Source organism: Anabas testudineus, chromosome 11 (genome assembly GCF_900324465.2).
Source record: "Anabas testudineus chromosome 11, fAnaTes1.2, whole genome shotgun sequence".
Classification (NCBI taxonomy): Eukaryota; Metazoa; Chordata; class Actinopteri; order Anabantiformes; family Anabantidae; genus Anabas; species Anabas testudineus.
In genome coordinates, this window is record NC_046620.1 from 19,760,165 (window position 1) to 19,773,492 (window position 13,328).

The 13,328-nt window shown below is 37.8% G+C and overlaps 1 protein-coding gene across 2 annotated transcripts in view; it reads left to right on the plus strand.

The window, feature by feature from the left end:
• The window catches only part of trappc9 (trafficking protein particle complex 9), a 174,271-nt gene that overhangs the window by 109,978 nt on the left and 50,965 nt on the right, over positions 1–13,328 (plus strand). For both annotated transcript variants that reach the window (XM_026347506.1, XM_026347507.1), the window contains 2 exons: positions 6,070–6,223; positions 10,923–11,013. In XM_026347506.1, the coding sequence (XP_026203291.1) occupies positions 6,070–6,223; positions 10,923–11,013 (245 nt within the window). The remainder of the gene's footprint in view (positions 1–6,069; positions 6,224–10,922; positions 11,014–13,328) is intronic.

Consider the following 13,328-nt stretch of genomic DNA (forward strand, 5'->3'; position numbering starts at 1 on the left):
GATGTCAGATGAGCTAGGCTGGCTAATTTAGCCCTGTGTGAATAAGTTTCAGTGTGCATGTGTGTGCACACGCGTATGTTTTAAATTGCACGCAATGCAGGCTTAACTTTAGAAAAGGTGAATAGGAATGTGGAAGATACTTTTTTGGCAAATCCTCATGTTTGCTAGCTCTCTAAAAATGCTATCTTGTCATCCCAGTTTAAATAGATTTTTTCACCATATTAAGGCAATTACAATTTGCTTGTGATTATTATGCACAAGGATACAAGTTGTCTCATGGAATATCTGTAAGCCGCTCCCTGATATCTACATTAAGGGAAAAAAATAATATTCTAATTGTGACCAAATGCAAATACTATTAAAAAGTAGTATACATTTTGATCGACAGCTCGATTACTTGTGACCTTTTTACAATGATGCAAAACCACAATGATTCTTAAACAAGGATTTTAGTATATGAAAAGGGGGACTGTCAGACTGGACTACTATGCTCCATCTCTGTACCTCACTCTAGACAGCAGTTCTTTAGTACTATACTATCTAAAACATATTTTAAATGAAGTACTAATGATTTTACACAAAACTAGGTAATTGTGTATTACTATTATTTGTTATTCCAACCACTGTGGCAGGTCTACAATGAGCTTAATCTCATTTCTTCTTTGCCCAAAATATTACATATGGTAATCTTTAGGTAGGAACATCCATTGTTACAGCCCTGAAAATTGCACAGAACCTGATTGTGCCTCATGCTACTTGTATATGCTTTTAAAATGCTCCAAGCAACACAGTTATCTGTAAAACACCTCTGCTTTGCCTCTACTCTCACTAAGAGTCAAGTTCATTGTTAGTCATCAAAATACCAAATGCATGCAAGCTACAAAAGAAAAAAACTAAACGAAAACAAACTTAAAACAAAAAAGCCACTTGTCCACTACAAATCCCTGCTGACTCATACATGCTGACAAGAAAATAGACCGCTTTATCTTTATGCATGGACACATTTCAGCAGACCTAGCTTTCATCTTTGCATGTTTCTCTAAAATGTAACGCCAATGGATTCACAGCTAACCCTTTTGAACACACAGAAATCATTCCACTCATTCATCCAATCTCACATCTACCCTTGCTGCCTTTTTTTCAGCCAAGAAAATAAAGGCCAAGCAGACTGTTATCAGTGAGGGGCTTGAGGAAGGCAGGGAGGTGAAATGGTCTGGGAAAGAGGCCTAGAGATGTTCCAGCTGGCCTCAGCTCAGCACACAGGTTGTTATTAAAAGCCTTGTAATAGGCTAGATTAGTCTCTAGATATGGCCTAATCCTTGAAAGACTCCACAATAGAATCAATGGAAAAGGGAGATGCTCGGAGAGCTTGGCTTGTTGATGCCCCCCTACCTCAGTAAAAAGCTCTTCAAGGGGTTCTTGAGGTTTGAATGTGGTCTGTGTTGCATAACTCTGGGCTCACTTGTAGCTTATATTGCAAAACACTTATTTACATTGCTTTGCTAGACTTGACTTGCAGTAGTTTCTGGGGACTAATTTGAAAACAACATAACCATTACACGGTTATGTTGTTTTTAAATTAGGTTTTCATTTAAGTTTTTATTGAGGAAAGTGGTTAAACTTTCTTTTCAGGTCTTGTTACAAGAAAACCATGCTAATATGATAAGTTATTTGAACATAAACGTAATTAGGAAGTTTGAGATAGCGCTTAACTGTCATCCCCAGAGTCATGAAGCTCTTAGTTATTCAGAACACTGAAAACCTACAATAATCTCAATGTAGGCACCTTCCATGTGGTGTGCAATAAGCACAATTATTAAAACAACATATGTTAACCCTTTATTAGCACTGTACTGATTTGACTAGGATACTAGCCTTTGTTAGCCTCTTCATTTATAGATCCAATATTTGCACTTAGGGCTGATGTTCGTCTGCAGCAGGAAAGTGTAAAGGTCGATTACTCAAACGCCTAATCTATTTCTACATGGAGTCAGTGTTAGAGTCTGCTGCTGTGCTTTTGTTTGGATTTATCCCTTAAAAAAATCCTTAAACAATACTTCCTATTTGAAGTGTCAATTTAAATGTGCCCATCTGGCTTTTAGTAATTACCTGTCCAAAGAAAGCCAGTTACAGGCCTTGCCAGGCTGCGTCTTCCATTTAGCTCCCATTTGCATTGTTGTAATATGGTATTTTTAGACTTGGCATGTAATGTGTGCTTTTGAAGTCGACTAAATGAAAAGCGCCACCCATTTGAAGATGGGACTTCAGTTGGTCATATAAGCCCAGTGCCACTAATCTTCAAAGGTGGATGTATTTTAGTGTGGCACAGCAAGAGCAGGAGCTTTCCTTTCGCCTTTGTTTTGAAGCCTTAATTGTTATTTAATTTGTGTTCTGCTTTGTTTTAAAGGCTCTGACTTGATAATTGAATTGCCTTTTTTTGCTCTAAATCACTTTGATATGGGTGCATGTCAGGACTCATCAAGAGATTTTCTTTCCCTCATGGTGTAAATTAATTAATAATTCTCTATTACTCTATGTACGGTTAGACAGGTAAGGTAACAGGTCACCTGCAATTTAGCTATTATAAAATTCAAAGTAACACAGGGATTGAACAGACCTCTAAGACAGGGGAAACTGTCACAGACTTTCTGCCTTAACTCAACTGTTATATTGTAATAGGATAATAGGATGTGTGTTTTGCCAGTTTGATACAACGTTCATGTTACCTCCAGTCATGTGGTAATTTGTAATTTCAAACATCAATTATGATTCCTATTAGGATAACACCACAAAACCTAAGCTTTTTGTGCAGCCAACCTGTCCATCTGACTCTCTGTGTAAATGACTCCCCGGCCTCTGACTTGAGTCCAGAAACTACAGATCAATACATGGATCCAATATGTTTTATCTATCAAACAGAATAAGAAGCTAAGCACATGCACCCTCAGCTCTTTACTGTATTCACTGTGAAGTCATTTTCCTTGGTCAGCATGGTTCCTGTCAAAGCTGTGATTTGTCAAGGCTCGAAAACGGGGAGTGACTGACTGAGAGCCTGCTTTTATAAGAACCTCTTATGGCAAGCTGGCCTCCTGTGGAGGTGGATGTCCTGGTAATTTGCACTTAGCTGCCTACCTCAAAGTTACATTGTGTCATTTCTGTAAGAATGCAATGATAGGAGTACTAAAGGCATGAAAAAGTGGACTGGAAGTTGGAGTTTTTGTTTGTTTTTCTTGCCCTGTGTCAAGTTGATTTTGACAATATCTGTCTCACCAGAAGGTTCTACGGCATTAGGCTCAGGCTTTACTGTGCAGGTTTTATACATATCTATGTTTTTAAGTAAGCTGAAGAATTGCAATATGCTTTTCTTTCGCCCTATACTATAAAACATTTTTTATTCATGGAAGAATTCAACAAGCAGAAAAACAACATAGTTGTATGTCTTTCTTTTGGTACTGTTTTATCTCCACCAGCTCTTGTGGGGTGTATTTTTTTAGATGTTTAAAGTTCTTAGGCCAGTAGAAATAAACTATATTCTGTGTAAAAGTGTTTTTGTATTTGAGAATTTTTTTGTATTTGTTATGCCCACTTTTGCTTCAATAACGTCATACACTGGAGTGGGCCTAGACTCCACAAGCTTGTGCAAAACCAAAACTAAGGTTGAGAAAAGGTAGCTGTGGAGGACAGGCCGTGACAATCAGCAATTGACAAATTCTGGGTCTATACTGAAGCTGCTTTTCTGTGTCTCAGTTAACAAAGCTATGCTATGCTATGTTTTGTCAGCCTGATTCTAATGGATACAACTGTGTGTGTTAAAGTGCATTGAACTGCCTCCATAGAAACCTTCAGTATAGGCTTTGACACTTTCACTTAGTTCTCATGCTGCTGTTTCCTGCTATCACAGTGATGTATATGTCGGTGTGGATTCTCAAACATCCAGGTAAAGCTATGTGGAAGCTGAGTCATAGCAACTGGACTTTATTTTTTATTCTTATGTATTGTATGTACAAATATTTAGTATTTTATTTATTGCACATGCAAATAAATACCTTCTCCATAAACAAAGGTGGAGGCCTTAGACATAACCTGCCTTCTATTTATCATGCTGTCCTTTCATCCATCCCCAGAAAAAAACTAGGCCTAATTCACCCATCCACCAGGTTGGCCACACCTAACAGCCCGATTTAGGGGGTAGAGGTGTGCCTATTGCATATTTTCACATTGTCCACTTTCATTGTGTCAGCTAGTTAGCCTATTCAGGTCAGGTGTAAAGTGTAACCAACCTGGAGGATACATTTGTGGTCTCTAACCAACTTTCCTCAGACTAACAAAGATACTTAGATAAGTAGTAAAACTTTTTGACCTAACAAGAAGGAAGTCCAGTTACAGTACCATGACTTAACTTCCAGATATCACAGTGATATTTAATCACCAATGTTCTGTTAGAAAATTGAGGCACAGCCATATTTGAACAATGACTGTAGGCTGACTTGGCTAACAGGTCTGTGATTATTCAAATCCATCTGCCACATGAACATCTGCTTCAGCGGATGGGAGCTTCAAGGAGATTGATTTTTTTTGTTTTAAAATGGCCAATGCCAGAAATAAAATCGATTGTGTCCTGTTCCATTCATATGTCCTAAGTTCTTGTCATTTCTATGTGTATAACAATACTTAGTAAATATTAATGGAGCTCTGTATATGCTATTTTTCACTAAACATATTGTATGTGTTGTTTTCAAAGCATGTTTTACTGCTCCTGAATGTCAGGAAAAAATAAATAAATTCAAAGAACTTTCAAATAGGTCTTTTGGTATTTTACTGAAGCAGAGCAGTTGTTAGACTGTGTGCTGCATCACACAATCGCTTTCTCCTCAACAAAGATTTGTGCAGTCAGAGAGAGAATATTTCCAATTGATATTTTGTCTTTGAATGAATGACTTGAATGCTGTGGGAGTAATTAGAGGTGAGCTTTGAGGTGGTTTTAATGAGCACAGGTGCAGTCTCAACTTAGTTTGTTACACCTACACACTGGATATGGCACTTGATATAACCTTAGGCAATGAACACTCTGGCTCTTGTTAATAAATAAGGTAGAAACACCGTCCGAGTAGAGGGGGCAGCTTAGACCTAAGGGTGTTTGTTCAGACTAGATAAATAATTTCTCACTTGCCATACAACACAAAACAGTCTGCATTGATTGTCATCAAAGGCTAAGGTAGAAATAGGGTAAAGTTTGTTTTTAAATATTGACTTGAACCTCTTGTTATTATTAAGTTTATCTTCCTATTATTAAGGATAACTGTAGTAGAAAGTGGTGTATAGTGTACTTTCTGTCCAGTCATCCGGTTTGGTGACATGTTCTTACCTTTTAAAACTTCTTTGTCATTTGTTGCAGTTAACCATCATTTAAAATGGTGATGGGGGAAAAATCCATTAAATTGCATCTCTTAAATTAAATCTAAAAATTTAATTAAATCTATATGGAATCCCCCCCATCAATTGTAAATCTGTGAATGATGAATGATATGTGTACTGTACATAGTAAATAGACAGAAACAGCACTTGTGACTGATTAGTGCTGACATGTGGCATGGCTTTTGTTGTTACCTACTTTACACTGGTTGTCTATGTGAAGTAATGTATAATTATAGTCATGTGACGTTTTCAGATTCTACTTTTTCTACTTCAGGTTCTACTTCAATTACATTTTTTCTTTTCATTTTAGTTATTACTATATATATGAGCTGGTAGCTCATCTATTCTGCAGTTAATACATTTTTAAAAAAACAACTGATTGATAAATGTGATTTGTGAATTGATTGTTTTTTTTTTCCTAACCTTTGAAAATCCCCAAAGCTCTTTTAATGTCGAGTCAGAATATCAGCAAGGAATTTCAACTTGATACATTTTAAGCCTTAAAAACCAAAGTCATCTTATTTAAAGTTACAGATGACAGTTACATAACTGTCTTTCCCAGAGTCAGAGCTGTGGAATCTGTTGTTGGCCTGTGAGAAATTATATAAGCAGAAATATATAACTGTAAGGGCATCTCCCATTTTCTTTTTGTAGGATGGCCATCCAGGTTGACAAATTTGACTTCGAGAGTCTGCCACAGCCGGACCAAGAGACAGCTCGCTTCACTAACCCCAAACAGCTGGAGGAGGAGCGACAGCATGCCCAGGGCTGCCAGATCAACAGCAAGCTTGGCATCTGTTGGAACATCATATCCTTGTATTTGCCACATGTAAGGTAGAGCTGCACTATTTCAGAGAAATTATCCTGAGCTGAGCCTTTCTAGCAAAAGATAGTTGATCATGGTTTCCTTAGATATGTAAGTGTCCTTGGAAGTCTTTCATGTCAGCAGATTTAGTCAGTGTTTCGTGTACTGAATAGTTTGTTTGTTGCAGTAAGTCAGATCCGTGATACAGGACATCTGTATCTTACATCTGGAGGCCCTCTGGCCAGTAGGAGATTTGTTTGCCTGCACTGACAGATGGTATAGCATATGGTGAATTACTTGCCACTCTGAAACTGTGAAGTGATGTCATAGTGTTTGTCTGTGTGGGTGTGTAATTGTGCCACATATGATAATAGCATATTCCTCTTATTCCTTGTCTGTGCTGACAGTAGTCTATATAATACAAACTATACAGGACTTTTTCCAGGCTGCTTTTGGAAACTTTTTGAAAACTGGATGTGACCTTAAGTCTTAATTTAAAGAATCAAATTTTTACCTTCAACCTTTTTACCATGGTGCATTATACTAATAAATCAAATAAATTTAACAATAGTACCAATTTACCTCATTCTGCAGCCATACACACACACACACACACACACACACACACACACACACACACAATGCTTTGTCAAAGTATGTTACAAAGCCTTGATTATAATGATGTCATGATTAAAACCAACGTGCATTTACTGAGTCTAAATGAGAAATTCTTTTTCTAGATTCTGAAATTCTACACTAGATGTAACAGGCCTCACTTTCAATACTGTAGACTAGGCCTTTGGGCCTTTTCAAATCAGAAGCTTTGAATGTTTGTACATATACACTCCAGACTACGCTGTTAGTTGTGTGTTCACACATGTTTTACACAGCAGGAGAAAGTCTAGCAGACAAGATCTCACTTTGATTGAGGAACAAGGTGACCCAAAAAGTACACAGCACATATCCATTGTGTTTTGTTTTTCAGTGCATCAGTAGAGCAAGTCACATGATTAGAAATTATGCTTTATGTATATAACTCCAGTTTCCTGAAGAATAGAAGCACAATCCAGCGACAGAAAGCCTGGTCTATATCACTATACTTGTGTTGTGTTGTGCTGGCTAGTTCTCTGTATTATCTGCTGCGTTCACTCCTGGGCTCAGACGGAAATTACACAGACTTTGTACTAGTGGCCCCGCAGGATAAAGGCCGGGTAATCTCCAAGCTAAGTAACTCAAACGTTTGAATTCTTACACGCAGCTCACCCAGGTGAAGTCCAGACTAGGTCAGGATGTCAGTGCATGTGTGAAAGCAGCTTTAGGGTTAAGGCCAGAAGCCAGGTTCCTGCAGTAAACATAATAACAAAACTCATGATTTTCATGGAAGTTCCTATTTGAAGTAGTCATCATCCATAACAGCGCCTCGCATCAGCCCATAAGTCATCAGTTGGCAGCTACCGGTGCACATATTTAGAGATTTCAGAACTGCCTGTCAGATTCTTTTGGGCATGGTGTGCAATTAATGATGAATCCAATCTCTGAGCTACTGAATTTGCCACTATATTTTTCCTTTTTATGAAGGTCTACACTCCCATCATTATGTACATTGTTTTATTCACAAGTGATTTGGCAGCGTGTAGGCAGGAGAGAAGAAAGAAAATGTTTCCAGCAATATGTCTGATAGTGCTCCCTTTAGTGTAAAAATAACAGTCTGAAGCTGCCTGTTGTTTTGATCCAATTTGGATCCAATTTGGTAATTTGTGATTATTAAGTTGCTGTTGCTGTCTGCTAAACAGCAGATAGACAAACTTTATAGTGTTTACATCATCAACAGACAAATCATGTAACTCCTCAGTAGACAATGGGACAAACCAGACCAAAAAAGAAAACACCCTTTCAATGAAAAGCAGAAAAGCGAACAAAAGTGAAATGTGATGTTTCAGTATTGTGACCTTCATGAAACAATTTCTCTGTTGCCCTGTGTCTGAAGAACTTTCTTCTGAGTCAATTAAATAATTGTCAACAAACTGACACCAAAACTGTCACATGATGTTATCAAGTTAAGTCTTGATGCCATTATTCTCAGCATAAGGAGACATTGTGTGTGTGGGTACAGTGACTCAGCTGTCTAAAACTACTGGAATAGCACAGTGTAAATTCAGCTCCAGGGTGGATTTTCTCTTTACAACATAAAAAACTGCAGAAATAAAAGATTTGATTACACTGCTTGTCACACTCTGAAACACTCACTGGCCTTGAGCAAAGTAACATTCAACAGTTTAATTTCTAATTTATGAGTCCCCTACAGTGGTAATGTTGATTGTGTTCATTTATAGTGATTCACTCATGAGGACAGGATTTGCTATACACTGTGCAAAATAGAAGACATCTTCCCGATTATTGTCTCAATAGCGGCCTTATCCAGCAGTAACATAACTTTAACTAGCTTTAATTTGTTGTAACTAGCAGTTTGCATGTTCACCCCCTTTAAAATGAATGACCAAATCCAACAGAGGTCCACATATTTGGTGATAATTGTCCCACAATTAGTGAAATGGGGATCACCTGAGTGCAGTGAATGCATCTCAAGTGATTACAGTATAAAGACACTTGTGTCTGAAAGGTCCAGTCACTGGTTATTCAGTATTCCTGGCTACCATTACAACATGAAGACAAAAGAACACTCCCAGCATAAGTCAGGGGATGGATACAAGAAAATCTCCACTGAACATCCCCCAAAGTTCAGTGAAATCCATCATCAAGAAATGGAAGGAATATAGCACATGTCTAAATCTGCCTAGAACAGGCTGTCTACACAAACTGAGTGAAGGAGACTAGTGAGATAGGCCACTAACACACTGATGACTAGTGCCATAATTTGGGAAATTATTTATGAGGTGCGATGCTTGATGGTCATAAATATACTTTATATGAACCACTACAGTAGAATTTGGCTGGGCTGTCACTCCTAGTTTAGTTGCTTATTCTAATAAAGAAATCTAGTTTCCCATAGAAAATGTTGCTCCATTTTTTCTTTCTCTCTTTCTGTTTCATTAAATTTATGATTTACAAATACTGTAAATATATGTTGTCTATGTCAGGACTTTCCCCGGGAGTAGTAGTAGGCATAGAGGAAAGTGGTTTAGTGCCAGAAAGGGGATAAATGGATCAGTGTAAAAAGTGTTTAAGTTGAGCACAGTTTTTGACCACTTGTTTCCAATATGTGCATTATTACATTGTACTCATAATGCAGATGGTCCTAATTCCTGAGTTGATATAGTGAGACCAGTAGACTGTGTATATGCAGTGTTTTCCAAACCACCAGACAAGAGGAGAGGGAAAAACAGTCATGTTTGAAGTTCACTGTAAAAGTTACAGTAACACATACTGTACTAGCTGTCTGGGTTATTTAAATGCTGTACTAAGAGCCACTGTCTTGTTCTTCAGAAGGGCAAACATTCACTCAGAGCTTAGTTACTGCCAGCTACTTTGTATGCATTCAAAGCGCTGTAACTTATGCTGTTGTTGGATTGTGTCATTTACCCATTGTGTCCAGACACAGAGTGAGCCAGCTGATGGGTTGTCCTCAACCTGCTTTGCAAGCACAAATCACAAATGCAAGCAGTCTTGTGTGCATTTCTGATGAATTTGGGTTAGTAAATATAATGAACGTCCCTACAGTATATTGTCTAAGTGTCACAATTACAGTTGACTTGTAAGAGGGTATAAGTGTCAGAAAGTCAGAGGCTCAGACTACTAATCATCATAGCAGTAGAGAAGATGTACTGTAACTGCTAAGTGCTGTTCTTACCCAACAGTTCCAACAAAGCCTTGAAGTACAAATTCTACACGCATATGTTTGAACTTATCAATTGTTCACTATTGTTCTTTCAAACAAGATGCAGGTGCATTTTGTCATGTGATTCATTATGAGTCAGATGCAAAGTGCAGAGAAGCACTTTATGTTTGTAGATTGTGTCTCTTTCTCTCTCCTTCTGCAGGCATATCGTAGTCTTCCTCAAAGGCTAATGGACACAGGTTTGGTGCTCTAGGTGCTACTAGTCTTACCCATTATTCCAAATGTCAGCTGTGTAAATGATCAGCAGTGTGTTTATCACCACATTTTATCATGGTAGTTGCTCTTTGACAGTCGTATTTGTTTTAATGCAACAGTCATACATAGATTAGTTTAGTGCTGTGGTTAGGTTACAGAAACATGACGTCCATGAACCTTTGACATCAAAATGAATTCATAACTCAAATTACAGAATCCACACAATGTTTTTGGGTGTGGAGGGTTTCATTATTCACTTTTGCACCATGTTAAAATGTGTAAGCCACATCTTTTTTTTAACAATGATACCTCCTTGACAAATGGTGTTAGTGGCTCTGTTCTAAGAATAAAACAAAAAGGTGAGCAACTGTGTACTGTGATACAAGTTTCAGACCTGACTGACTATAAAAAAAAGCAGAAATGTGATTCCTTACAGCTGGCATTTTATTTGAGGTGATTTAAAATAAAAAATCTGAAAAGAATGTTTACAAAAGGTTTATGATTATTTATGAAGAAAGTATAAAGTTTAAGCCACTTATAAAGCACAGCAGTGTTATGTTGTTACAAGTAAAGCTTTTTTTATATGTCTGAGGAGCTGAGTTTTTTTTACTGTATGTCAGTTTCCAAGCTGTTGTCCTTAACCCATCGCACCCTTCCCTGCGACGCTGTGGAGAGGCCAGCGTGGAGGGAGTCCTCAACCAGCTGGTCCTGGAGCACCTACAACTTGCTCCTTTGCAGTGGGGTGAGTCCTTTGTATGTGTGCGTGTGTGCATGCAAGCCTGTGTCTCTCTGCATGCATGGGAGATTATGAAGCGTGATCATACAATCAGAACACACTCATCAATACTGGTAAAGTTTGTGAACTCCATTACAAGTTATATAGACTTGTTAACATTCAGTTTTTATTTAATGAAAATGTCTTATTTGTCAGTGCAATATGAAGTGAATGAAATGAAAGCTGTTTAATCATGCGGTTGTGGCTGTTGTATGTTTTCTATCCTTTTTGAGGTTAGACCTCTTAGACATTTTCTATGAATAGAGAATTATCTGACAATTACAATTATCTAGGTGGTTATATAGTCATCTCTTTACCTGTCAGTTAGTGCATACAACTCCAGAACTGGTCTCAATCCATGTTTTTTATTTGCATTCATTATGGTCTACATGCTATTTTGGAGAAATGTAGACAGCAGCTTGGGAAACGCGTGAATCACTGGGGACACAGAAATTGTAGGAGCACTCTTTGGTCGCACCATCTGTGATCATCGTCTGAAATCACTTTTGATTTACTGTGGGTGTTTGTTTTCTGAGATTCCTGGCCTCTCTTTGGGCACTGCCAGCATTTTGATCAGTCAGCTGGGGCTGCCCTGCATTTGCAAGGAGAAAGCAATCTGCAAAATGAATCGACAAAGCAGATCAAGCATGGAAATACAACAATCTATTGAGACAGAAATAGGTAGGGGGCAAGGCAAATACTTCACTGGATTCACTGTTGCACAGATATTTCAGCATTTGATGTGCGCCCCCTTTAGTGGAGAAACATTTGAGCAAAAGTGTTCTTAAGACCTCTGAGATATAGCCATCTTTAATCTGACATTCTACATGACGTGTGCAGTCTCTGTGCAAGGATCTGCAGTTGTTGTTTTTCCCAAGTGTCTTCTTTTCTGTAACAGTAGTGTTGCAGTTTCAGGTCAAGCCTTTGCAGGCCTGGCTGATTATGAGCCAGATAATTTGCCTCAGCCCATTAGAATGTCGTTATCAGGCTTGCTAAGACTATCACAGGCTCAATTATGGATGTAATTTAAGCATTTTCTCTTTGTTTGAAATTGGTATTCCAACTAGATTCTTTTAGTGTCATTGTGTCTGTAACCCTAACACATACAGAGAGAGATTCTGAAGATGACTTAAAAATATTTGAAAAAAATTCCATCCACATGTATAATTGCTGTAAATTTTATCCAAAGCTTTGTGTTTTTTATGGTTTTTGCCAGCAGTACAACAGTTCTCTTCTTCATTTCCAATTTTAATATAGTTAAGATATTAGTTTTACTTTTTACTCAGCCCACATCCTCTGTTCTTTCACCTCTATCAGCTTTGGCAGTGACAAGGTCTTACATTTTCACTACATAGTAGAAGCTGCTTCAATCATTTGCATACTAAATGATAATTTTATCTGATGGCACCATGAAATGACACAGCACCATGACATTATACATCTTCAGCATAGTAGTAATAGAATCCTTGTTAGAAATTCTTCAAATTAACCTTCCACTGTTTAGCAAAAATAAATTCAAATAAGAGGTTGCTGTGACTACTTAATTTGCATCCTATAGAACACTGTAAACGTCTTCATTTACTCGTCCTCATTGTGAGACTGTTACTGTAGGTGTTTACAGACAGTAATATCTTGAACAGATTTAATTTCCTTGTGCAAATGACAAATGTGGAATGCTTTATGCAGTACATTCCTGCTGACGTGTAAAGGTGACATGGGCTTTGCCCTATCACAAAATCAACTTGTTGTACTTGTACTTGTGTAAAGTTGAGTGATGTGTGCATGTCAGCCTCAGCTTCTCAACTATGAAATAGAGAGAGAGAGTTCTAAACTTGCCAGCAGGTCTTCACAAATCCAGTACATGTTATTGACAGGGATTTGACCACACTCATGAGCAGTGAACAAGTACAATTACTGCTCCTGAATGTAGAGCTGAGTGGATTTTAGTGTGTTGCTGTACTGTATTTGTGTTGGTGTGGATCTTTTCTGGTTGTGGTTCCTTTTCTTTCTATCTGAATTGAGAGCAACTGCAACAAGTCAAAACAATTTCCCTCTGGGATTAATAAAGTTTTTTATATCTTGAATCTACAGACTGTACTTGAACTTGTGGGATTGGCTGTGTTCATGATTCCTTATCTAATCTAGAAAGTCCACATCCAGCCACCAGGCGCATGGTACACACAGTATTTTCTAAGGACCTTGATTCTGTGGCTTCTTTTTTTACTTTCCTTCTTTTCTACAAGTACTACTTTAAATAAAAAATAATTAAACATTTAATTAAA